The 27,895-nt window shown below is 38.7% G+C and overlaps 1 protein-coding gene across 1 annotated transcript in view; it reads right to left on the reverse strand.

Annotated features, from left to right (window-relative positions):
* LOC145997416 (uncharacterized) overlaps positions 1–27,895 on the reverse strand; it is an 81,441-nt gene that overhangs the window by 40,918 nt on the left and 12,628 nt on the right. The window contains exons 3-8 of the mRNA XM_083134441.1: positions 18,636–18,772; positions 15,285–15,428; positions 13,030–13,130; positions 11,320–11,437; positions 6,857–6,993; positions 4,893–5,004 (exon numbers count right to left, since the gene is read on the reverse strand). Coding sequence (XP_082990567.1) covers positions 4,893–5,004; positions 6,857–6,993; positions 11,320–11,437; positions 13,030–13,130; positions 15,285–15,428; positions 18,636–18,772 — 749 coding nt within the window. The remainder of the gene's footprint in view (positions 1–4,892; positions 5,005–6,856; positions 6,994–11,319; positions 11,438–13,029; positions 13,131–15,284; positions 15,429–18,635; positions 18,773–27,895) is intronic.

Raw genomic sequence — 27,895 nt, forward strand, 5'->3', positions numbered from 1 at the left:
AAATGACATACGTTCGGCTTTAACCAATTTCTGGAATGAAAGCCTCAACACGTTTTAACTCATTAACCTTTAAAGTCCCATGGTGCTTACGCATTTTTTATCTATGACCCAGGCCATTTAAACGATTTTTGTAAGGTTTACCAAAAATCATTATAGCTTCCTTCCTATGGCAGATAATTAGTGAAACAAGAAACATTTTACTAAGAATAAAATTTACTTTGACATAGAAAAGACAAAGTGTTGCTAGCTGTATGTATTTGTTATTATTCGTGGCTTCAAATGTGAAAATTGAAAAAAGAAAAGACAAAATTTTGCCCCTCCCTTTTGAGACATGAGACAGGAACAAATTCTATGTCCTATCTGCAACCACATGTCTACATTTTATGAGGGCATGGTTGGTGTTTCTCCCGCCACTACCACCACCACTGCCAAGGCCAATGCTTCAGTTGAAGCTGAACGACGGGCATGTAGAGATGTCTGCTACAATAGACTCTCCAGACAAGCACGAGGTGTTTTACTGGTCGACTTTATGGAGCCGGCGACCACAATCAATGCATACTGTGAGACATTGCGCAGATTACGCAGAGCAATCCAGAACAAATGGAGAAGCATGCTGTCTTCAGGTATTTTCTTGCTTCATGACAATACCCGACAACATGTTGCTGCATCAACCCAAGGCCTTCTTCGACGATTCCACTGGGAAGTGTTTGTTCACCCTCCCTACATACCAGACCTGGTACGAGTGACTTCACCTTTTTCCAGCGATGAAGAAGTGGTTGGGAGGACGGTGCTTCCACAGCAATGAGGAGCTTTGGGACACCATGCAGACCTGGCTCAACAGACAGGCAGCACCTTTTTTTGCAGAGGGTATTAGAAAGTTGATGCATCAGTAAATACAATAAATGCCTTGAATCTTCTTGGTGCTTACTTGAAAAGTAGATGATACGTGTACGTAATATTTGTCAATAAACCCATTTTGCTATTCACTGTGGTTTTTATTTCGTGCCCTATCGGAGGTCAAAAAAAAAAATAGCCGTCGTAATTCAATATTTATTTTGTTCCTAATGCCTTTTGCCATCCAAAGAAAAAAATGAAAAAGAAACGAAGTGCATGAGTTATTTTCGACAAGAGTTGCCAATATGCACAATGAAGTGCATGAGTTATTTTCGACAAGGGTTGGCAACACACACTGCCCCACACTGCCCGCTGCCATGTCTCTGGAAGAAGTTCTTCATCCTCTGAATGGCTTGATTCACTTTCACTTGAGTCACTAACATGTTCACCCCGATCATGTGCAATTTCCTGAAACTCCTCGTCCCATTCCAATTCCCCATCTGTGTCAAAACCATCTAGTATATTGTTTACCTCCTGCTCCAAATCCTTTAGCCAAACTTATGTTCGCACAACACACACACAAAAAGAAGTTAAAAATACCTCTCACTTCACTCCCATGACAACCAAAACATGAAAAAATATCTCACTCCACTCGCAAACATGCAAAAACTATGCAAACGACATTACTGCAATGCCTCTGTGAACTCAAATGAAGCGTTCATTTCAAAATATAAGGGACAGTCAGCTGGAAAAACTACATGAGTTATTCTTAGCCCCAATCCTACCTCTTACTCCCCCCTGCCTTTCATTTTCCTTCCGAAGGAGTGGTTGTCTTCTGAACCAAACATTGTGCAAAATCGATTTCACCTGATGAAAAGTTATCGCCGCAAACACTTTTGACAACAATGACCCCCTCCTCCTTTTACTGTGATTTCTTCCGCATCATGTAGTCCGTTCTATGAAAGTACACTAATGGAAGAAAAACGTGTAAATTGCATTGGATTATACATTTTAAAATATATTTTCATTAAAGGTTTCTGTTTATAATAATAATACGTGATTATTGTATAAATTACAATCGATCACGTGAACAGCAAGAAAATAGCGCCAGTTTCGAACTTCCATGCATGCAGGAAGGTCTTCCGTGTTTTCAGAGTAGTCTTTCGGAAATACAGCCATTTGAAAAGTGGCAAGAAGCAGGTTGTTCTTAATGTTTATGTGACGTTGTGTCAGTGCTATCCTGAGCAAACTGTGAAGTTGGTGTCCAAGTGTAATTGTGTGTCTGCGTCTTTGTGTTTTTGGTGTGGTGAAAGAAAGGAAAACGACCGGTCAAGTTGGGAGTCCCACGTAAAAGAACACGTTGTTGCTCGTATAAACAAGTACAGCGATTTTGAGATAAGCGCAATACAATGCGAGGTGCTTTCGTATTCTTTCAATCAAAGAGCCGTCCTGTCCACTGTGGGGAAGATGTTGATAGTGATGATTGATGACAATCTCCCCAATTTTAGCAGTTGACGTTAAATCACCTCTTGTGCCATGTTGAGTTCCTTTTTGGGAAGCAAATTTGACAGACCGTACTCTGACAGGATGATGTCTAGCGCCGAAAATGCCTCAAGTTCAAAAAGGAACTGCTGAATCAAGGTAAGAAAATACGTTACTTGCATGAGACGTGCGTAAATAATGTGCTTATTATTGTCTTCTTGTTTTCTAGTGCACGAGAAACAGAGAGAAAGATAAACAATCTCTTTTTATTCCCCGGCTTATCTTTGTTTAGCTTCTGCTAAAACTGGCAGCATATTTGTTGCACAAAGGAGAAAACAATACTCTACATGTCAACAATGTTCGGCAATAATTTGGTGGAAGAGGAAGCAATAAAACCAAAAGGCTTGAATTTACTGAAACGAATCTCTCATCTCACTCTCTTGTATAACTTTGGCGCTGTCATAATGAGAGAGGAGGGGGAAAAGGGGGATCTGTTAACCCAGTGTCAGATAAATCGGACTTTTGGCGTAGAAAAATATGTTCATTCTTGAATAAGAACACGTATTTAATCACTTGTAGAAAATGTATTATACTTCAATGTGTAGATTATCAGTTGAAATACGAATACGTTTTTCCATGTTACGTAAAATTAAAGGTTGCGAGTGAGCAGCATATGATGGCCGCACCATTCACGAACAGCTGGCACGGAGTGATACGTTACTCGAAGTGAGACGGTTGTTTACAGAGGGTCGGAAGGTTCGTGATTCTTACTTTAGTCAATGATTTATGAAAGTCTCCACATCTTCCCTCAGTTGTCAGTGGTACTTAGTCAGGGTACGTGCTTCACAAGGTTGAAGCATTGTGCATATGCTAGATTAATATTAGAGGAAAAAAAAATAGAAGTTCTAAGAGAAGTGGAGAGAGGCATAAGGAAGTGTAAAAATAAACAAACTAAAGTAAACAAAAATCACGAACTTCTTTAAGTGAGAACAAGTAGCTACTCACAAATATGTGATTTTGTGTGTTAGCACAGTTGTACTTACTTCAACATGATTTCCACTTACTTGTAGCTTAATTACCACTATGAGAGGAATTGCTCTTTGCTTGCACTATAGGACCACACACAAAATACGGCAATTTTAATGGTGTGTTCATTTTTCTTTTATTTTTTGTTATTACTGTAGAAGAGTAGTTTTCATCTTTTTATTTTCTTTAATAATGCATGTTTTAGTTAATTCGAATTTTGGATAATTGGAGCTCTTTTCGTGTCCCCTTGAAATTCAAATTAAAAAGAGTGCACGTTGTAATCAAAGTTATTCTGTGTTGCAAATAGTCATAATTGCTTTCCACAAAATAAAGAAGAAAGCACTTGATGATATCAGATCAATCATGATTTTCATAATTTTACTCATAAATAATACATGGTCCCATGTACTATGAAAGACATCAACAGCAAAAATTACCAAGGAAGCAGCATATACAGAGCATTCCCTGACATTCGCTACAAGACTCGGCAGCAAGCAGCCCGACATCAGCGCTTGTCTTTCCCGGTGAACGGGTCCGCAACAGTCACACGCTACAGTCTGTTTTTTTCGCTCTCCCTGATTTGGCTCTCTTTCCCTTTCTGTTGACGTTGCATATTGACGCCAGTATAATCCTCCCTCGGAAGTTGTATTGTGTCGTGTCCGTGTGTTGAAGACTGTGGCTTAATATGGCACCACAAAAGTTGACATTACAACAAAGGATTTATCTTGTTGAGTGTTACTTCAGAAAGAGGAATTGTGGAGAAGTGCGACGACGTTTTGCAACGAAATTTCCTGATGTTTCTGTTCCACATAGGACCACTATATTAAACCTCGTAAAAAAGTTTAGAGTAACAGGGTCAGTTCTGAATAAAAGTGGAAAGAAAAGTGGGGAAATCTAAAAATAAAGTATACAAAGACAATCCGCACACCATCCGTGAGTTAAAAGAGAGTATTGTACGAGAAATTGGGAGAATTACAGTAGACGAACTTGCATGTGTAAATGCCAATTTCCTTCGGAGATGCCAGGAATGTGTTGCAGCAGAGGGACATCATTTTCAACACCTTCTGTAGTCAAGGTTAGTACACTGTATGAAAACTGTAATTTTAATAGCCGACTCTAGCGACTGTCACGGACCCGTTCACCGGGAAAGACAAGCGCTGATGCCGGGCCGCTTGCTGCCGAGTCTCGTAGCGAATGGCAGAGAATGCTCTGTAGAAGTGGACGCCACGTGCTAAGAACACCAGTGGTATTTTTATTATTTTTATTAACGTTAACCTTTAGTGTGTACAAAAATGAGTTTCTCATTTATTGTAGTCAACATCAGTTCCAAAAAAAATATTAATGTTACTCAAAAATGTTCAGCACCTGGAGAGAATACTCAGCTTTTGATCAGCATTGAATGACAATCATGACAATGGGATGGGACAAACACAGTGGTGCATCCAGTTTGAAACATCAAAATTTTGAGGACTGTCGAATTTACATTCTGTGACTACCGGACAGAAAAAAAAGAGAAAAATACCAGACAGTTATGAATTGTACAAACTCACTTGGGAAGCTAACTTCCTTGTTCTAATGAGTCGTAATGTCTGCTTCTTAGTAAGGCCAACATCCTTCATACATTTCTCATCAGAAGCAGAGTCAGATGCAATTTCTTCACAGCTGTAACAAAAATATAGTTCATGTAATACTGGTAAAAAAATTAATATAAAATATTTTTATAGTAGAAGCCTGCAATATTGTTTGTTTTTGAAAATATTGTTGAAATTTCAAAAAGTCCTTTGTTTCAATTTGTTTCCCTTTGTTACTGCAATATTATTATGGGATATTCACACTATGGGAATGAGAGATGCTGTAATAGATAATTCAGGTACTCACTACCGAAATAGAAAGAAAATTACTTAAAACAGCTTTGCGGAAAACATGAGTACCTGAATTATGAGATAGATTTCAAAAAGTGTAACTTTTAAACTACTGGATCTTTTTGAAACTTTTAAATTCTACAAGCAAGAATGAGTAAAAAGCAACAATTTAAGCAACATCCGACAATCAAGGATTTAGGGGAGCTGCAGGGGCAAAGGACCGATTGTCGAAATTTGGCCCGTCCACATGTTAGCACATGGCAGCTATTAACCCGCCATTTCTTGAAAACTATACACTATATTTCAGTTCTGTCTTTTTTTTTTCATTAGTTTACGTCTAAATGTATCCTATACTCGAATCACAAAAACAATACATCCATTTTTACTATTACTAGCAAACACCGTTTGAAAAAGCCCTTTGTTTCCCTTTTGTTGCTATGGGATAAATTGAAGATAAAAGGATATAACTAATGAACCACTGCATCTCTTTCAACAATTTAAACTTTATATGTAAGAATGAGTAAAAAGAAAAACTTCAAAAAATTAAGTAAGAAAATTAAAGGTCCAGGGGGGGAAGTCTGGGCAAAGGCCCAAAGTTCGAAATTTTCAGTAATTACACAAAATTTCCGAACCGCATAATTTCATTTTTTTAAAAGTTGCTGCACATGCATTACATATCCTCATAGAGTGGTCTTTTGCCATGCTTCCCTCTAACTTTGGTCTATATAACATCCATAGGGCCATAGGCGAAATTCTGGACATTGTCATGAAACTGGCAACACTGCCGCTTAATATTATGTCATTATTTTTTACTAAAGAGGTATCAGTATGATTTCAATGAAACTTTGTACGGTTGTAGGAATGTACCACCGCTACATACTACACTTTTTCATTCACTTTGGTCTATTGAGGGGAAGACAAGGGCATGCTGTATGCCAATTTTTTTTTAAAAAATCAACTTTCGTCTTCTACTTTGTTCATGGTAGGCACAATGTACAAATTTTACCTCTGCTGAAAGCCCTGTCTTTAAGAAAAAAGAAAAAAAATTCATCTATCTACGAGAATTAGTTCTTGAGTTATGATTATTTTTGTACTTCACGGCAACTTTGAAAATCACGCGCTTGAAAATGCACCGCCATGAACGAAAATACAGGAACGCGAGAGTTCCGGTGGCTAAAGGTAATGGGGGAATTTTACAGCAGTGCCCCTGCTAGGAGCAGCTCTGGAGTTCACCCAGCCTCTAATAAATTAGTACCTGCGGGTAACTCTGGAGAGTAAAGCCTGACAGAGCATGGCATTGATCATATGATCTCCAAAAATTACAGAGATCGTGAATGTGTGCAGCCTTACCTCCGCATCCCCTAGATGACTTCTTGGCATGGAGCAGGAGTGAAAACCATGGTGAAATTCCTACTAGGAATGGTCAAATCCAGATAAAATTTTATCTGGTTATCAGATATTCTGATATCTGGATATCCAATATTTGAATTATCCAGATATCTGATATTAAAATAATCTGGATATTTCTAATTATCCAAATTATCCAGATATTCTGGATATTTTGATTATCCAAATTATCCAGATATTTGGATTATCCAAAATGTAAGGGAAAAAAGTGGAGGGTTCTGGGGAAACGTCACATCAACACTTACCTATGTATGACAGCAATCTTCTCCACATCATAGTCATTTTCTACAGCCATATCCACTGACAAATGATCATCATCATTATCAGAATCACTTGTAAGCATGATATTTTCATCTTCTGCAACGAAAGTGGTCTGCTTTTCCTAAAATGAGATGTGCCACAATTGTAGAAAAAATTGAACAATTTCTGCAAAAAAAACACATACACACATATATATATATATATTCTGAGAGGAAGCAGCAATACTTTGGGAACTGGTAGTATGGGTGATTCTAAGCAAAAAAGTTCATATGAACATGGGTCCGATTTTGAACAATAACTGAGATATGAACAGAAATAAAAATGATGTAGGAAAATGTAAACAAAAACAGTAACAAGTAAAACATGGCAATGTAATGGTAATTGTGTAAGTAAATACGAGAAGGGACATGCTGATACTAATCTTTATTGCATGAATTTGTGGTGTAGCAGTATTAGTACACGATAATTAAGTGATGAAGCAAGCAATAAATGTAGAAAAATGAAATGTTAACACCTGCTGGTCAGTACTCACATGAACGAATGTAAGGAGGGAAAAGGCCACAGACATGATAGCAGGTCAGAGGACATTCTCAAAAATACCACCACCAACATCAATGCACTTTTGAGCACGTCAGAGGACATTTTGTGTTGCACTACAAATTTCCCGATGATGTTCCCGGATTAACGCAGCAGCAATCATAATGCAAATAAATGTGCAGTTCATTCCTTGTATTCACCCTTTCCCGGTAAACCTCCTGCTTCATCCACCCCCATAAACAGAAATCAAGAGGGGTTAGGTTGGGAGAACGAGGTGGTCACGGAACCAGACACTACCACGACGACGACGACAACCAATCCATCGATTAGGGTAGGTGGAATTCAGATGTTGAATGATCAACCGATTGGAATGAGCAGGTGCTCCGTCATGCTGCAAGATGAGGTTCCGCCTTGTGTGCAAAGGAACATCGTCTAACTGGTCCGTCAAATCATTTTGTAACAGATGAAGGTACGGCTGTGCATTCATGCGTTCATGAAGGATAATTGGGCCAAGAAGAATGTCGCCAACCATGCCACACCACACGTTTATGGAAAATCTGTCTTGGTGCCCTGTGACAAGGGTTTCGTGAGGGTTGTCCCGAGCCCAAGTGTCTCTCTTACGGGTATTATTCACACCAGTACGAGTGAAGGTTGCCTCATCAGTGAATAAAATGTATGGCACTTGTACTGCATGCTGAAGTAACCAATGACAAAATCGACGGTGGGAAGCGTAGTCACCAGGACGTAAGTCTTGCACTGTTAGGTTGTGAAATGGATACAAATGTTCCCCAGTTAATGTCATGTGGAATACCCAGACATGTTGCAATTCGTCTGATACTAGTGGTAGAACTTTGTTGCACCATGGTAAGTATTTCCTCCCATTTGTCAACAGATTGTCTGGTTTCACGTTCGGAAGTCACTTTAGCACTGGGAAGTGTTCCACACTCTCTCAATGCACGAAACGTATTAGTAAACACTACCTTATTTGGTGTCCTTCGTAATGGAAAACGCCTCCTGTATTCTTTAACAGCCACATGCGCACTTCCATTACAAAACCCGTACACAAACACCATATCCGCATATGCCATTTGACAGTAACTGTCTGTGAACTGCTACGGAAACAACCCAGATAACAGCATCTCACAAATGTGCACGTGTTCCAAGTACACACTCTCGCAGCACTGCAGGTAAGACTCTTCGATGAGTAACTGTGTCACGTGTGCTGCCACCTGTTGGCAATCTTGCGAAATTGTCAGGTAATGGTATGGTTTACTAAGGGGCCATGGTAGCTCGATCGGTACGGCGTTCCACTACCACTCCAAGGGTCATGGGTTCGACTCCTGACCGTGGAAATCTGGAATTGTTCTGACGGTGGAAGAGGCTCCGGCATCTATCCAGCATCGAATAACATGAGTATTTACTTACACAATTACCATTACATTGCCATGTTTTACTTGTTACTGTTTTTGTTTACGTTTTCCTACATAATTTTTATTTCTGATCATATCTCTGTTATCGTTCAAAATTGGACCCATGTTCATATGAACTTTTTTGCTTACAATCATCCATACTACCAGTTCCCAAAGTATTTCCGCTTCCTCCTGGAACACCCTGTGTATATATATATATATTCAAAAGTAGCAAACCCCTCTTGTATTCTAAAACCCAAAGGTTTATTGATGTAGCAAAATTGGTGGTCGATCTGTTTCCATCCTCGAAAAGACCATCCTTACTCATTTCCTTCACATCCATCTTAATATTGTTTTTCTACCTTCAGGTTAGTCTTCCTACAAAATGGAATATTTGTTAGGATTTTTATGATATTGGTGAATTTGTGCATTCCTAATATTTACTAAGAAACTGAGTTCTATGTAGCCAAAGTGTAACAGATGGATTTTACCAACCATCCTTACAAGGAGCCATTTACATAATAAATTCTTTACTGAATTATCTGAGCTCTTAGACATTGGCAAGTGACAGCCATGATATCAACTGGAAACCCTTTCATCCCGAAGTCAGCCCATTGGCTAAAAGCCAAGGTTGGAAGAGAGAGGGGAGTGGCTAAACCATAAAAGGTGAACTCACATGTATTCAATGATCTCTGGAAATAGAGATGTATTGTGAATCATGTGGTTATAAAATAAGGCTAATTGCCCAAAAACCAATTATGGGATACAGTGATAACCCAATACAGGCAAAAGTGAGGAAGTGGAGTTAGGCATAAGAGTCACTGCTAAACAAAGAGACAATTTGCTGTAAACCCCAGAACTAAGAAACAGGATGCCCGTCCAGGTAAATTGCACTGGCAAAAGTCTCTATCTATGTATCTAATGTACAGAGTGGTCACAAAGTGGGCGTACCCGCCTTTATTTTTGACACTGCGATGGTTATATGGTTGAATGCTTGACATGGACATGTACCTGATGGTTTAAGAGTCTGGAACAACAGTATGCAGACCATTATTTTCGTAGCGCAGCCAAATTCTGTGCCATGTTCTGGCACACTTTGCATTGCAAGTGTGTCATTATCTGAATAAGACTTTCCAAGGCAGTGAATTGGAAGAGGTTCTGAAGATTACCCATCTACATTAGCCTGGCCTCAAAGAAGTCCTAATCTCACCTCATGATTAATAGAGCCAGAAATAACAGTTATCGCACAACACAAGAGTTAAGAGCAGCTGTGGAAGATGCCTTCACTTATGTCATCCTGTATTAGTCTCCGCAAAACATCTGCCAGAACATAGTGCAGAATTCGGCTGTGCTACAAAAATGACTATCTCCATACCGCTGTTCTGGATTCCTAAACCATCAGATTATAAATTAAAATATGAAATTAATTAATAATAATTAATAACTGGAATAAATTAAATAATGAAAATGGTAACATAGATCCAGTATGGAGTTTTCTTTTTCACAAATGGAGTAAGCCACCATCTTTAAAATTTAATGTAACAAAAAACATCAAGAAACTTTGTGAAAACAATGATGAATTTGAATTACCTGATGATATTTGGGATTCTTAATTTTAAAAAAAATCTGAAATAAAAATAAAACAGACTGCTTTTTTCACAGTTAAGTTGCTATATTACAACAATGTAACATTGACAACATCCATTATATAACGGATTATTTTTGTTTAAAAAATTACTAACCATTGTTATAACTGTATCTTTAGTCACAATGAAAATAAATGTCTGATGAAAGGAGCGTGTGTTCTCCTGAAACGTCACAAAGAAAAACTGTTTTCTTATGCTTGTAATAACCGTAAACTACAGGAAAATAAGTTTAAAGTGGGATCCAAAAATTTGCCTCCATTTGGAAATCGAACCTGGGACCCCTTGATTACAAGTTGAGAAGAGCCAAAGTTTGTTTTAAGTCCACTCGATGCTCAGATAGGCAAATCAGGACTGGACCTATAGTTTAAAGTGGGATCTGAATCATGTGCATCAGGGATTGAACCTGGGAGACCTTGATTTAAAATTAAGAGCCAAAGCTTGCTTGAAATCTACTTTATGCAGAGATAGGCTAATTGGGACTAGACATATAGTTTCAAGTGGGAAATGAATCACTGTGTAATGAACCCGGGGCCCTTTAATTACAAGTTGAAAGCCAAAGCTAAGCCGACTTTATAGGCTACTCAGGACTAGACCCAAAGTTTAAAATTTGATCCAAACCACTGGACAGTGTATCAAACTTGGGACCCCATGATGATAAGGCAACAATGTTATCACTATGTCATCAGCATGGTCATTTGTTACTTTTGGCTAATACAAAATTATTATATAGACAATAATTCCAACCAGCTAGGACTAGCTCCAAATTGTTATTGATTTTAGAACTTATAATTGACAGAAATACAACAGAAGTAAAAATCAGGTAAAATGTACCCAAAGATATTGTTAAAAACTTACTTGTGAATCTGCTTTATCTATTATTTTCCCATCTGATGCTTCCTCTACACTACTGTCTTCATTAATATCCTTATTAGCTTCCTTATTATTATCTACAGTTGACTGTATCCCCTCGGACCTGTAAATAATACTTGAACTTTAATGGTTATAATTAATGAGTGGATTTTTGTTTATTTTATTCCATTGTAGTAGGGATGGACTGATATGAAATTTCTGATATTGATAAAACTACCAATAAAAATATTACCGATAATTACCAATCTGATACGAAATCGCAAATATTCCATGAAAAACATGAATGGTTCATAGGATATTACTTTTGATAAAGAACTGCATGTTTAATTACAAAATCCATGAAATGTGATTTATATTTTGTCCTTTGTGTTTTTGTGTGTGTGTGTGAATCTATGTCTGAAGAAGACCCAATGTTAGAGCACGGAAACGTTACATTTATAGTGTGTTATTTTACAATAAATTCTGTCTTGGTCAACATTTTGAGTGTCAAGTCTTGTCTCTACATAAGTGCCTTCAAATTTGCTCTTCAAGTTATAATACAAGGGTAAGTCATTAACAAACAGGAATTTTATTTAAACTTTATGGAGATTTATTTATGCACAACGAAAATTTGTATTTTAGGACTCAAAATCGTTCCTTAGCAACATGCCATAAAGGTATCATGGCAATCGAGCAGTATGGGCCTGAGCAGTAGCTCGTACAACATGGCCGCTCCACTGTTGGCTTGCACTGTAGAAGAGCAATGCAGTGTTATTCATTTTTTGTGATCAGAGGGAGTGAAACCTTCTGAAATCTACAGCAGAATGAAGGTTCAATACGGAGACAATTGTTTGTCAGGGGAGAACGTTCTAAATTAACAGATTCGCTGATCAATCTGCTGTTTCACTGCCTCAATTGCCACGCAAACTGGTCTCTCGCTCCGTTGCTCATCACTGACAATTCAACTTCTATTTTGAAATCTCTCCACCCATTCATATACTCTGCCCCGACTTAAACAATTGTCTCCCTACTGAACCTTCATTCTGCTGTAGATTTCAGAAGGTTTCACTCCCTCTGACCACAAAAAATTAATAACACTTTGTTGTTCTACAGTTCAAGTCAACAGTGGAGTGGTCATGTTGTACGAGCTACTGTGCAGGTGCATACTGCTCGATCGTCATGACACCTTTATGGCATGTTGCTAAGGAACCATTTTAAGTCCCGAAATACAAATTTTTGTTGTGCATAAATCTCTATAAAGTTTAAAATAAAATTCCTGTTATTTAATGACTTACCCTCGTAATATAAAGGCACCATACCATAAATTCACACCTACTTTTCCAGAGCTCTTACGAACAATATAGAGGCAGATAACAGTAGTAATGGGATGATGCTCGCTTGTTATTTTACTTTGCTTTTCTGCCACTTTTGGTTAATTGCGAAGATGAGGATGAGTCACGATATGATGAAATTGATGAAGGAACACTCGCACGCCCAGGCCAGGATTTGAACCCAGGACCTCTAGCACCGTGGCATGCTGTGCTAACCACTCTGACACAGAGGATGGAAATGGGACGATGCATCATCCAACGAAAAGCTAAGATGTGGTGTTGAAAGGCCTGCTGCACCATACAGAAGAAAGTAAAGAATGCTGAATGAAAAGCAAAATGCCACCAACATGAGCATTGCGAAAATTCTCGTTGCTTCACTACTCACCTCTTTACAGCTGCTTCGTCTTCACCAGATGAATTACTTGATACTTCATCACTTGATTCCAGAGCACTTGGATCTTGTGAAACCAAGGTGGTCTTATTTCCCTGCAATAGCAGAAAGTTGAATTAAGTCACAACATTAAATACTAGAAAATATGACACAAGAAACTGTATTATGTGTTGTGCTGGAAAATATATTATTCCCTATATATTTATAAACAGCACCTTACGAGGGGGTACCCAAAAAAATGGAATAGCGCTGCGCTGGGCAGAGCTTCCGTAGTACGAATTTTTCCGGCTAGGCAAGCGTCGAGCAACTCGTTGTGAGTTCAGTGCACCCAGTGGCTTCGCCGGGGAAGGTCGTCTCTGTTCACGCTTATTTTTTTTCGTAAAAGCAGTTTTACTCGCACCTCGTTTTTTGTGATGGCTGATGTAAGAGAATTTATTTCCTGCTCGGGAAAAATGCCGCAGAAACTGTTGAGATGTTGAACACAGCTTACAAGGACAGCAAAATAGGGAAAACTCAAGTGTACAAATGATTTTCTCGCTTCAAAAAAGGTGACATATTGATTGATGACAAACCTCGTTCTGGACGTCCGTCAACTTCCAGAATGGACGAAAATGTTGACAAAATTCGTGAACTTGTGCTCGTAGACCAACGACGGACCATTGAAGAGCTGGGAACATTATCTGGACTATCTTGGAGCTCGGTTCAGCGAATTTTAACAGAAGATTTGGGAATGAGAAGGGTCGCTGCGAAATTTGTGCCTCGGAATCTGTGACCAGCAAAAAGAGTGTCGAGTGCTTTGAAAGAAGAGCTCCAAAAGCAAGGTTTTGGCAAAACAACAGCATGACTCTCTTGCCCCACGCCCCTTACTCAACTGACTTCGCTCCGTGCAACTTTTTTTTGTTTCCCCGAATGGAGAGGGACATGAAGGGATAGTGATTTGGCGACGTAGAAGAGGTGAAGACAAGACGAGGAATGAGCTGTCAGCCGTCACAACAGATGAGTTTAAAAAAAAAATGTTTTCCGAGAATGGAATCACAGATTGGACAAATATATTAAGTGTCATGGAGAGTACTTTGAAGATGATAAGGTTGTTTTGTAAAAAAGAAAAAATACATGGATTTTAAAAAAATCCAGTTTTTTTGGGTTTCACAAATCTCTCATTAGGATGATCAGACCCAATGGAATTGTAAGAAAAACAACTGTACTACATATTACATAGCTTGTTGAATCAGTACCAAGATCGTTAATTGTTGCTGACAAAACCCAGTTGTTTTGGTCTCTTGGAAGTACAAACAGTTGTTAGATGTACTTGTATAATATATTCATTGCCTAACGCAAATTCATTTCTTACACATAAGTAATTTTCTGGGGTTTTTGAAAGACTTTCAATTGACAAACTGCAATAAAAATAACCTTGTGAATTCCATTTGACCAGTCAGAGACAGTGTTGCCACATAAAGGTAAATTCCCCTCAGGGAAATTGAGGCATAATTTTAGGTAAATAGGGAAAGCACAATTTCACTTAGGACGAAATACATTTCTAATTCTTTGTCTGTAATTTACTCCCCTTGCCTTCTCCCCCAATAAACTACAATTAAAATTTTCCTCAAACAATTAATATATTTCCACTTTTACAGTTATTGGAATAACACAGCTAGTGTAAATATAATATTTATCAGTTTTCAATTTTTGTTATTTTTCTGAAAGTACACATTTTTCTTTCAATAACCTTCATTATCTTGTATTCTCATGTCTATTTCCATCCATTCAATCAACCATAATATTTCTATAAATCAATGGAAAAAATAGCAATACAAAATAAAGTTGTGAACATAATTTCAATTTTTCTAAGTTGAAAGGTAAATCTGGATTAAAAAGGGAAATTTTACATCTTTCACGGGGAAATTTTCATCTTTAAATGGGAAATTTTGCACCTCTCGAAGGGAAATTTTAACTTGTAAAAGGGAAATTTTGCACACACTAAGGGAAAATTTGCAACTTGAAAAGGAAAATGGGGTGGCTATGGCAGCCCTAGTTACAGGTCCTTAGAAATGTGAAATAAAAATATAGATGTTATAAAGTTACTTTTTTAAAAAATACAACTTTGTTCTAAGGCAACACTGTTGGTCTTGGGTCTATAATACACAATTAATTTGATGCACAAACATCAATATCTTGCTTCGATTTTTGAAATATTTTAATGGTGGATTTTAAGTAAAGTGCTCCGTTACGCAGTTGCAACTATTTACCTTGGCAATTTCTGTTCCTTCTTCCATAACTTTCTTCAGAACATCTTGTGCCATCTTGCAGCTTTGAGAAAGCTTATGACAAATGACTAATCTTCCCAAACATTTATTGCATATTGTCAGTGGCAAATCGTCAGCTTTCGTAACCTAAAATTAACCAACATTTAAAGTTTATTTATAGTTATACAGAAACTTCATATCAAAACCAAGGGCTATAAATCAGTAAGGGCAGCCAGGACAACACAAAGAAAACAATAAGCACACTTTGAATATTTTCTGCTAGAATTTAAAACAAGTTCTGAAGGGGTCAATGGTTTTGGACGATTACTTTCTGCAGCTTTATCTATAGAATTCTGTTCAGTTGCATGGTGTTAAATAGCAAATAGTTTCTCTATTTATTTGTCCTAGATAACAATACACCCTGCTGGCTCTGTGGCAGAGCATGTTAAGTTGTAAACTTAGGATGTTACCACTAAAGTTCCAGAGTTGAAATCCTACCCTGGGCATGAATGTTCCTTCTGAGTGTCCCTTCATCAATTTCATCTCATCACTACTCATCTTCACTGTAACGATCAGTCAAAAGTGGCACAAAAGCAATATAATATACCTAGTCTTACCATAAATACTCTCACAAAGTTTTAAGTAAATTGACACAAAATGCTGAGAGATATTTTAATATCCTAATAACATTACTGAAATGGATGCATGGCAAATCAAAATCGCAAATCAATATTCAAAATGGCCACCCTTAGCACACACGCATTCCGTAAGACTTTGTGGCCACGCATCAATTGAATTACGCAACACATCGACTGGAAAATCAGCAACTGCCTTCAGAAGAGACCGGCCGCTTTAAACTTTCAATATTGGGATGTCTCTTCTTGCAAGCCATCTCCTGAAGCTTGGACCACAATTTGTAGTCCAAAGGGTACAGGTCCAGACTTGCAGAAGGCCAATCTGAAGTGGAAATGAAGTCTGGAGCATTTGCTATGAGGGCACGCTCCATTTCTGTGAAAAAGGGGTAAAAACATCAGCCAAAGTGTACCCGCAGACAGTGCTTGAGAGACTAGTCAAGAATCTCAACAACACTCTCTTCCATGGTCAGAACTGGAGCTTCCAGCAGGATTCAGACCCAGCATATGAGGCCCGAACAACACAACAGTGGCTGGAGGCAAATGTTCCAGACTTCATTTCCACTTCGGATTGGCCTTCTGCAAGTCCGGACCTATACCCTTTGGACTACAAATTGTGGTCCAAGCCTCAGGAGATGGCTTGGAAGAAGAGAGATCCCAATATTGAAAGTTTAAAGCGGTCGGTCTCTTTTGAAGGCAGTTGCTGATTTTCCAGTCGATGTGTTGCGTAATTCAATTGATGCGTGGCCACAAAGACTTGTGGAATGTGTGCGTGCTAAGGGTGGCCATTTTGAATAATGATTTGTGATTTGTCATGCAAATTCCAACCTTAGATCACAGCCAGCGGGAATCAAACCAGGGTCTCCCGCATGACAGTCAAAACACCCTAGAGACTAGACCTTGGTGGTTCATCCGTTATTAGTATCGGAAAACATTACTTGCCATTCCCTGCTAATAAATTCAGTAAAAAAAATATAATCAACATCTGTAGCAAAGAAGATACAAGCAAATTAATTACTAGGGATGGACAATATCGGAAATTTGACATTGCGATATATCATCAAGAAAATATCGTCGCAGACGATACGATATTTTTTTCCCATATTGTGATATCGGCGATATATCATATCCATGATATATATTCCCAACATTATATATATATCGCTAAAATATTGTAATGACATATCGCCAACATGATATACATCACCAAAATATCATGATGATATAACACATGATACGAGGGCCACTATTTATATTTTGAGCCTTGGCAACACTGATTGAAGTTAGGCGCGATTTGACGTTTGCACGGAGTCGTCTGGCATTATTGACCATAACGTACTTCAAATGTTTTGTCAATAGCTTCATTTGTGTTCCTTATGTTGCCTTGGAGATTGCGCGACAACAGTAAAATGGAATTAACTCGTGAACATTTTCGTGCGATGATTTTTTATGATTTTCGACGTGGATTATCAAGACAAGAGTGCATCGATCAACTTACTTCCACATTTGCCGATGAAGCCCCATCCTTGGCCACTGTGAAACGCTGGTATAACGAATTTAATCGTGGCCGCCATTCGCTCACCGACGACATTCGCGAAGGTCGTCCAAAATCAGTTGTTGTTCAAGAAAACATTGATGCTGTGCAAAACCTAATACTGCAAGATCGTCGTGTGACATACTGTGAGATTGAGGCAACCATAGGCATTAGTTCCACCAGCATATATAAAATATTACATGATCATTTAGCTGTGAGAAAGGTATGTTCTCGTTGGATCCCACACAATTTGACAAAAACTCAAAAAGACACTCGCGTCAATTGGTGCAAACAAATGCTCAATAAATACAATCGTGGTGCTTCAAAAGACGTATATAAGATTGTAACAGGTGACGAATCATGGATATATGCATGTGAGCCGGAACGTAAACAGCAGTCGATTGTATGGGTGTTTCAAGATGAACCCAATTCAACAAAAGTTGTTCGCGCTTGAAGCACATCGAAACAAATGGTCGCCTGTTTTTTCGGGAAAACTGGTCATGTGGCAACTGTGCCTTTAGAGGAAGGTAGAACGGTCAACTCTGAATGGTACACAACAATTTGTTTGCCAGAGGTCTTCGGTCAAATACGGAAAACAAACAAACGCCGTCGGATCATTCTTCATCAAGACAATGCCAGCTGTCACACATCTCGTCTAACAACCGACTTTATGAACAGTTAAAAAATCGAATTGATGGGTCATCAATGACTTCTTCTTGTTCCCGAATGTCAAGAATAAATTGCGTGGACAACGATTTTCGTCGGCGGAAGACGCCGTTGATGCGTTCAAAAACAATATTATGGAGGTGTCTCAAGAAGATTGAAAAAACTGCTTTGACAAATGGTTCGAACGAATGCAAAAGTGTATTGACCATAAAGGAGAATACTTCGAAAAACATTAAAGCAGTTTTCAATGCCAAATTCCTGTTTTTTCATTGTTAGGCTAAAAATATAAATAGTGACCCTCGTATAGCACGATGTCCCACATAAAACCAGCCAGTATGCGTTTCCATGTAAAACAGGCAGGCTGGTTGTACGTGGGACACCCAGTATATCACCAAAATATCGAAATGATATAACGTCTAGTTGATATCGCCTGGACGATATTTTTTCAATATCACGATACATCGTCTGGACGATATATTGTGAAATACTATTTATTACCATAGATCAAATACTATAACTTACCTTGATAGGTAAACACATATTGATAATTGCATCATAGGAAACTTCACCCTCGTGCATTTTAAAAACTGAAACAGTATCAGTAGATTTCTGAGCACACAGGCGACAGAAAATTTCCCCACTTAAACTTTCTTGTTCAACTAAAAAAGAAAAGAAAAGACCTAAGAACTCTCAAACAAATAATATGCATTATTTTAATCAAGTCAATACCTTCCACACTGCCATTTCAGACCCACAAGCCTATGATGATTGTAACATTACAATTCTGCGTGCAAATATATTTTCCAAATAGAGTGCTACATATACCCATGAATAAATGTTAGATGCAGTGTTTCCAGCCTATATTATATTCCACTAAAACAGAACATTCCTCTTCCCATATAATTGCATTTCAAAAGACAACATACCAGGTAGTTTTACATGGTAAACCACAGTATTACATCATATGGCACTTCAAATTCCACCACTGTGAAAATTTTGAGGTTTCTTTTATTTATTTGCACATATTGGGAGAGAAAATTGCACTATGACCTATTAACTACTAAATATTTATGAACGGTGTTGCCAAATAAAGCAAATACTTTTAATTAGCTGTAGCTTTCATCATCATCTTTCGCCGTTTCCTGCATCTTCCTGGGTCAGCATAGAAGTCAAGCCTCTCCAATTTTTTCTGGTCTTCCACCACTCCTCTCTTTCTACGGAGTTCCAATCTTGTCCTCTTCTCGTAATATTCTTCACTATCTCAGATATGAGGGGAAGCTGCGAACAAGGGGAAATCCAAATAAGCAGTCCTGGACCGGCAAGGCTATCAGAGTGTGGGAGAGTGTCCAGTGGCATGGACAGCTTGTGGGCCTGCAGGGATCCAGAAAGGCTAAGGGAGTTGGAATCCCGACAGAAAAACAAGGGCTGAGAACCCACAGGTGGCAGCCACACCACCCAGGTGTAGGCTGTGACAGGCCCGATTAGCCGACAGCCGGAATATATATATATAACGAGAAAAAGTGCCAGAAGGGCAGATAAACACAAATGATGAAGGAGACAGTAAACACAACACAAAAATAAATATTCTGTGCTCCTGTACTACGTGAAACTGTGCATCTCTTTCTTCTCGAATGACAATACGGTAATCTCACAAAATATCAACTTATTTCCTTTCGTGTGGTAAGTGTTTACAGTCTCCTTAATCATTTGTGTATATATATATATACACACACACACACAAACACACATATATAATACAGGGTGGCTACGAACAAGCAGAAATGAAATTCCCTGACTTTTCCAGATTTTCCAGGACAAAATTATACATTTTTCCCTGACAATTAACTAAATAAACTAAATAAAATCAACTACTACTGATGTTCTTGTTTTACTTATGCCTGATTGGTAGGGATCTTGATTTTCGTCATTTTTTCTAAATTGGTGCCATCCCCCCCCCCCCAATTCACATTTTCATTTTAGTGCATTTTCTGGGGAATATACCTAAAATTACACTTTCATGGTGATCTAATTTGTATATCGGAATTTTTCCATGTATAACATGCAATATAGTTCTCTCTTTGATAAAATGTTGGAAAACTTGCATGTTCTATACACACAAATATGGCACATTTTGTTTCTATAAGCCTAAAAAAATGCAAGTAGGCCTATGTTAGATTTCGTTGCATTTTTTGTTGTTTAAGTACGAGGTGCATCCAGAAAGTAAGTTTCACTATTTTTTTAAAAAAAAACAACACAGTTTCAGGAAACCATTTATTGGCAACAGGTACAGCAAAGGTTCAGCTATTTTTCAACATAGCAACCACCAGAATTGAGACACTTGTCGTATCGTGGTATCAACTTTTGGATCCCACTGTCGTAGAACTCTGCCGCCTGTGAATGGAACCAGAGTGTGACAGACGTCTTCAGCTCTTCGTCGTTGCCAAAATGCTCACCGGAGGACAGGAATTTCTTGAGGTGCAAGAAAACGTGAAAATCGCTGGGAGCCAGATCAGGACTGTAAGGTGGATGATCAAACAACTCCCAGCCAAATTCCGTCAAAACAGCTGCTGTGCGCCAAGCCGTATGTGGACGAGCATTGTCATGGAGGAGCACAACACCTGCAGTAAGCATGCCACGCCTCTTGTTTTGAATGGCACGTCACAATTTCCTTAGTGTTTCACAGTAATGGTCAGAGTTCACCGTTTCAGCTCTGGGGAGGAAGTCAATGAGCAAAATGCCCTTCCTGTCCCAAAACATGGTGCACATCACTTTCTGTACCGACAGCGTCTGTTTGAATTTCTTCTTGACCGGAGATCCACTATGCCGCTAATGCATTGACTGCTGCTTGGTTTCCGGGGTGAAGTGCGAAATCCACGTCTCATCGCCCGTGACAATCCTGTAGAGGAAATCATCGCCGTCATCATGGTACCGTTGCAGGAATGTCAGTGCTGCTCCTGAACGTTTCATTTTGTGTTCGGGTGTCAGGTTTTTCAGCACCCACCTGGCACACAATTTTTTGAACAGCAGGTGCTGCATGACAATCTCATGCAACACGGATCGCGATATCTGCAGAAAAAGGCTACTCAACACCGTAATCGTGAAGCGACGGTTCTCTACGATGCGCTGCCGCACCAGCTCAACCAGATCATCAGTGATGAGGGACGGATGCCCACTGCGCTCTTCATCATGGACACTTTGACGACCTTCCGAAAACTGCCGACACCAGCGACGCACCATCTGCTTACTCATAATGTTCGGCCCATAGACCTCACAGAGCTGACGATGAATGTCAATTGGCGCAATGCTTTGTGCATTCAGGAAATTTATCACCGACCGAACCTCACATGCGGCGGGAGAAGGAATACGAGCTTCCACTTCGGACCACTGCTGCCTCGCTACTGCTGCCGGGCGGGATCTGTCCGCCTGGCATATGATTGATACGTCTTAGTTCTGCAGCGCATGCGCAATTTACACGGCTCATTATGTTTACTTTCACGGGAAAAAAATAGGGAAACTTACTTTCTCGATGCACCTCGTACATTCTTTAAGATTGGCGGAAAATGCCAACAATGTATTTTATGCCATATTCGCGTTATTTCGCAATTTTGAATGGGTGTAAAATGTGTCCAGACATCTCTGCACATTCATAAACACTACTATACAGCAATTAACATTGTACACTGTTATCGCTTTTGCGGGTCCCTGCTAATTGGAACGTACTTTCTGGATGCCCCTCATATAAATCAGTAGATGAAATATGAAAATTTAGCAGGGTTGGCAATGAAACGTCAATTACTGAAGAAAGATATAAGCTTTTAGGACTGAATGATTTGTGTAATTATAATATTAAAATATTTATGTATTTATTATTAGTATGATATTTCATAACATTGCACATTGAACTTCGCGACAGATTAATATCCAACTCTCAAGAGTTTAAACAGACAGGACAGAGGAAACGTAATTGCAATACGAGTATTGCAGAAAACTTGGGATCATGCGCTTGTCAAATTTGTATAACGTTTACCAATGCAGATTTCTGTTTCACTTTTTGTGGTACTATTCAACATATATCGTGATTTGTTGGATTCTTCTTGATATCAAAGAATAGTTCAATGTCATTGTAAATGCATGGCAACTTGTGCAAAACCAGTATTACGCCAAGGGGAACAAAGAAAACCTTCGTACGGATTGCTACATTAAAAAAGGTTAAGTGAGCCAAAAAGAGTAATAAAATTCCAGTGGTGCAGCAGGCTAAGGCTCCAATTTTGCATGGGATTTTTGTTGGATGTTCCATCCGACAAACGTCGTAAACTTCAACAAATATCGTACTGGAACATCCAAGAAACATCGGATTGTGCAATGCATGCAAATATTTGTAGGATGTCCCAGAATGACAAATATCGAACTGTTATGTTCGCCAAAAATCTCATGCATAAACAGAGCGAAAAACTTCGTTCAATGAAATGTGGTACCACAGCAGACAAACTTGGATATGCAAGGCTCTGTTTACATATGTATGCCATTTTCGTCGGATGTTCCAGTCTGAAGACATCCAAAAACAATCAATTCCATAAGAGTGCCATGCATGAGATTTTTGTTGCATGTTGTAGTGAGACATTTTGTTGAACTTCAACGATAGTTGGACGGGAATATTCGACAAAAATAATATGCATGAATTGAGCCTAAAATGTTCATCAGACAAATGCTGTACCACGACATTCGACAAATTACAGGGTTGCATAGTGCCCCTAATTGTTTCCATGTTCCTTCAGAATATTTGACAAAATGCCGTACTACGATGTCCGACAGCTATCGGACGGAGCCAGTAGTCTGCCCCCACCCCACTCATCCATCACCTCGATTTGTTCACAGACCTGTTCCCTTACTGCTCTCACACAGACAAGAAGAAATTATAATTCAATGTATTTTCCACGTAATATTTAGAGGTTTATCAATTTCCCTGTCCCTCCGGAAATTTCTCTCTCTCCCCCTACCATCATTAGTTTCTGGCACTGTAATTGTGTTCTGCATAAAAGGGGCCTAAAAGTTGATGCTCAGACCAAGCAACAAGATTTCCTGTTCCCATGCAGCACTTCAATAATGACATCTTTCAAAGGAAATGGCTGGCACATTCATTCCATTGCATAAAAAAAAGTCAATCAAGACAACATTCCCTGACATTTCTCAGACTTTTTTTTAACCTCTCAGATTCCGTGACTTTTCCCAGTTTTCCAGGTCTGTCGCCACCCTGATAATAATAATAGTAATTCGAAAAAGAAAAAGAGAAGCTTTACAATGGCAAAAAAAAACAAAGAAAAAGTATGAATATCTTAAAATGTCCACAGTCCACATCAAACTCATAAAAAAATAGTTGCAGAAATTCTGAAACAACCAGTATCACTAAAAATCATATTTCTCTAAGAACAACACATTCATACTGATTAACTCAATGCTATTTGGTCTAGGAATTAATTCGTGCAGTTGTTACGCACACATTGAAGCTGTAGTTCAAACACAAAATACATAAATACCTTAAGAAAAATATTGTCCATCGCGAGCCACCACTTTCGCCCATCTGTCAGGCAAGTTACAGATTCCGTGGCAAAAGAAGTCCTCATCCTTTGAAGCGATCCAGTCAGAGACCCATTTTTCGATATCTTCTGAAGAAGTGAACCGCTGTCCAATCAAATCGTTATTCATGCAATCGAACAAGTAGTAGTCCGAAGGAGCAACGTCTGGTGAATACGGCGGGTGGGGTAAAACTTCCCATCTGACATTTTCTAAATAGGTTTTGACCGGTTTTGCGACATGTGGGCAAGCGTTATCATGTTGAAAAATAAGTTTATCATGTCTGTTCTCCCATTCTGGTCGTTTCCTGGCCAGAGCTTGCTTCAAACGAATTAATTGTCGTCGATAACGTTCTCCATTAATAGTTTCACCCGGTTGCAGCAGCTCATAGTACACCACACCTTTCATATCCCACCATATGCACAGCATAACCTTTGCACAGTGAATATCTCGGTTCGGTTGTGATGGACCTGGTTCACCTGGCTTCACCCAGGCCTTTTTTCGTTTCGGGTTCTCGTAATGGATCCACTTCTCATCGCCAGTAACAATGCGATGCAAAAACCCCTTTCTTTTCTGTCTTTGAAGCAGCAATTCGCAAATGGTTTTTCGTCTTTCAACGTCTCTGTCTTTCAATTCATGTGGAACAAAATGTGACATCTTTTGAATCATTCCCATGGCTTTGAGGCGTTTGGAAACTGTTGTTTGATCAACGCCTAATGCTTCTGCAAGTTCTTCCTGCGTTTGACACGAATCCTGATCGAGCAATGCTCTCAATTCTTCGTCTTCAAATTTTTTTGGCTGTCCAGGTCGCTCTTGGTCTTCCAGGCCGAAATCACCACTTCTAAACCGTGCAAACCACTTCTGACACGTTCGCTCAGCTAGCACATGGTCACCATACACTTCCACCAAAATACGATGACTTTCGGTAGCACTTTTCTGCATGTTAAAGTAATGAAGCAGAACACCCTGCAAAAACACTTTATCTGGCACGAACTGCACCATGTTCAGTTGACTACAAAATGCTGTTGTTGACGTGACAATCAACTGCCCTATACTACGAACGATGCGCGATGACAGGAGTTTTCAACGCATGTGTGGCTACACGGAACTGTGGAACGATACGCTCGTTACGCCATCTCTTGTCCAGGAGCACGAATTAATTCCTAGACCAAATATTTCAAACAAAAGTGCATGCAAACACACGTCTAAAACAAAACTAATTCATATTTAAGGCGTGTGTGATTTACTCACGATGATATAATATGTTTTAAGTACTTTTATAACAAAACTAATTTTGTAATTATCAGTATAAAATTTATGCACTTGCAAAATGTATGTATTGCACAGATTAATGTTTGTAAATTCAAACCAACAGGAAAAAAAGAGTAGAGTATTTGAGAATCACCTTATAAATCACCAATTTTCTCAACATTTTTACCAGAAAGAGAGAATATCTCCCTCCTACCCATATCTAGATTGCCTTGTAATCAAGGGGTCCCGGGTTCGATACCCGGTGGAGGCACAAGTGGTTCGGATCCCACTTTAAACTGTAGGTCTAGTCCCGATTAGCCTTACTGTGCATAAAGTGGACTTAAAACACCAACTCAAACCAAACCAAACCCATATCTAGAAAGTAATCTGAAACATAACAACCACACCATCCCTATGTGTATATTTCCGTATATTCCTTGGATAGTGATAAGTGCAGCATCATTGCTAGCTAAGTCTCGCCAATTTGTGTATGTTCACATTTTATTATTAGGCTATTATATTATTTAAATAAGGGTTATCTCGTAAGACACTTATTTTTATCAGTTTCGAGGTTAGGCAGCTACAATCAATGCCTCTCCCTAGAAACTATTGGTGCTAATTACTACGTGAGTAAAGACCAAATCACACGGAACTGGATTTCCAGTAGGAACACCCCAGTTAGGCTATTCTATTATTTAAATAAGGATTATCTCGTAAGACACTTATTTTTATCAGTTACGATGTTAGGCAGCTACAATCAATGCCTCTCCCTAGAAACTATTGGTGCTAATTACTACGTGAGTAAAGACCAAATCACACGGAACTGGATTTCCAGTAGGAACACCCCAGTTAGGCTATTCTATTATTTAAATAAGGGTTATTTCCTAAGACACTCATTTTTATCAGTTCCTAGGTTAGGCAGCTACAATCAATGCCTCTCCCTAGAAACCATTGGTTCTAATTACTACGTGAGTAAAGACCAAATCACACGGAACTGGATTTCCAGTAGGAACACCCCAGTTAGGCTATTCTATTATTTAAATAAGGGTTATTTCCTAAGACACTTATTTTTATCAGTTCCTAGGTTAGGCAGCTACAATCAATGCCTCTCCCTAGAAACTATGTGAGTAAAGGCCAAATCACACGGAACTGGATTTTCAGTAGGAACACCCCAGTTAGGCTATTCTATTATTTAAATAAGGATTATCTCGTAAGACACTTATTTTTATCAGTTACGATGTTAGGCAGCTACAATCAATGCCTCTCCCTAGAAACTATTGGTGCTAATTACTACGTGAGTAAAGACCAAATCACACGGAACTGGATTTCCAGTAGGAACACCCCAGTTAGGCTATTCTATTATTTAAATAAGGGTTATTTCCTAAGACACTCATTTTTATCAGTTCCTAGGTTAGGCAGCTACAATCAATGCCTCTCCCTAGAAACTATTGGTTCTAATTACTACGTGAGTAAAGACCAAATCACACGGAACTGGATTTCCAGTAGGAACACCCCAGTTAGGCTATTCTATTATTTAAATAAGGGTTATTTCCTAAGACACTTATTTTTATCAGTTCCTAGGTTAGGCAGCTACAATCAATGCCTCTCCCTAGAAACTATTGGTGCTAATTACTACGTGAGTAAAGACCAAATCACACGGAACTGGATTTCCAGTAGGAACACCCCAGTTAGGCTATTATATTATTTAAATAAGGGTTATTTCCTAAGACACTCATTTTTATCAGTTCCTAGGTTAGGCAGCTACAATCAATGCCTCTCCCTAGAAACTATTGGTTCTAATTACTACGTGAGTAAAGGCCAAATCACACGGAACTGGATTTTCAGTAGGAACACCCTAGTTAGGCTATTATATTATTTAAATAAGGATTATCTCTTAAGACACTTATTTTTATCAGTTACGAGGTTAGGCAGCTACAATCAATGCCTCTCCCTAGAAACTATTGGTTCTAATTACTACGTGAGTAAAGACCAAATCACACGGAACTGGATTTCCAGTAGGAACACCCTAGTTAGGCTATTATATTATTTAAATAAGGGTTATCTCGTAAGACACTTATTTTTATCAGTTTCGAGGTTAGGCAGCTACAATCAATGCCTCTCCCTAGAAACTATTGGTGCTAATTACTACGTGAGTAAAGACCAAATCACACGGAACTGGATTTCCAGTAGGAACACCCCAGTTAGGCTATTCTATTATTTAAATAAGGATTATCTCGTAAGACACTTATTTTTATCAGTTACGATGTTAGGCAGCTACAATCAATGCCTCTCCCTAGAAACTATTGGTGCTAATTACTACGTGAGTAAAGACCAAATCACACGGAACTGGATTTCCAGTAGGAACACCCCAGTTAGGCTATTCTATTATTTAAATAAGGGTTATTTCCTAAGACACTCATTTTTATCAGTTCCTAGGTTAGGCAGCTACAATCAATGCCTCTCCCTAGAAACTATTGGTTCTAATTACTACGTGAGTAAAGACCAAATCACACGGAACTGGATTTCCAGTAGGAACACCCCAGTTAGGCTATTCTATTATTTAAATAAGGGTTATTTCCTAAGACACTTATTTTTATCAGTTCCTAGGTTAGGCAGCTACAATCAATGCCTCTCCCTAGAAACTATTGGTGCTAATTACTACGTGAGTAAAGACCAAATCACACGGAACTGGATTTCCAGTAGGAACACCCCAGTTAGGCTATTCTATTATTTAAATAAGGATTATCTCGTAAGACACTTATTTTTATCAGTTACGATGTTAGGCAGCTACAATCAATGCCTCTCCCTAGAAACTATTGGTTCTAATTACTACGTGAGTAAAGACCAAATCACACGGAACTGGATTTCCAGTAGGAACACCCCAGTTAGGCTATTCTATTATTTAAATAAGGGTTATTTCCTAAGACACTCATTTTTATCAGTTCCTAGGTTAGGCAGCT

Source organism: Lepisma saccharinum, chromosome 13, assembly GCF_977018435.1.
Source record: "Lepisma saccharinum chromosome 13, izLepSacc3.1, whole genome shotgun sequence".
NCBI classification, from domain to species: Eukaryota; Metazoa; Arthropoda; class Insecta; order Zygentoma; family Lepismatidae; genus Lepisma; species Lepisma saccharinum.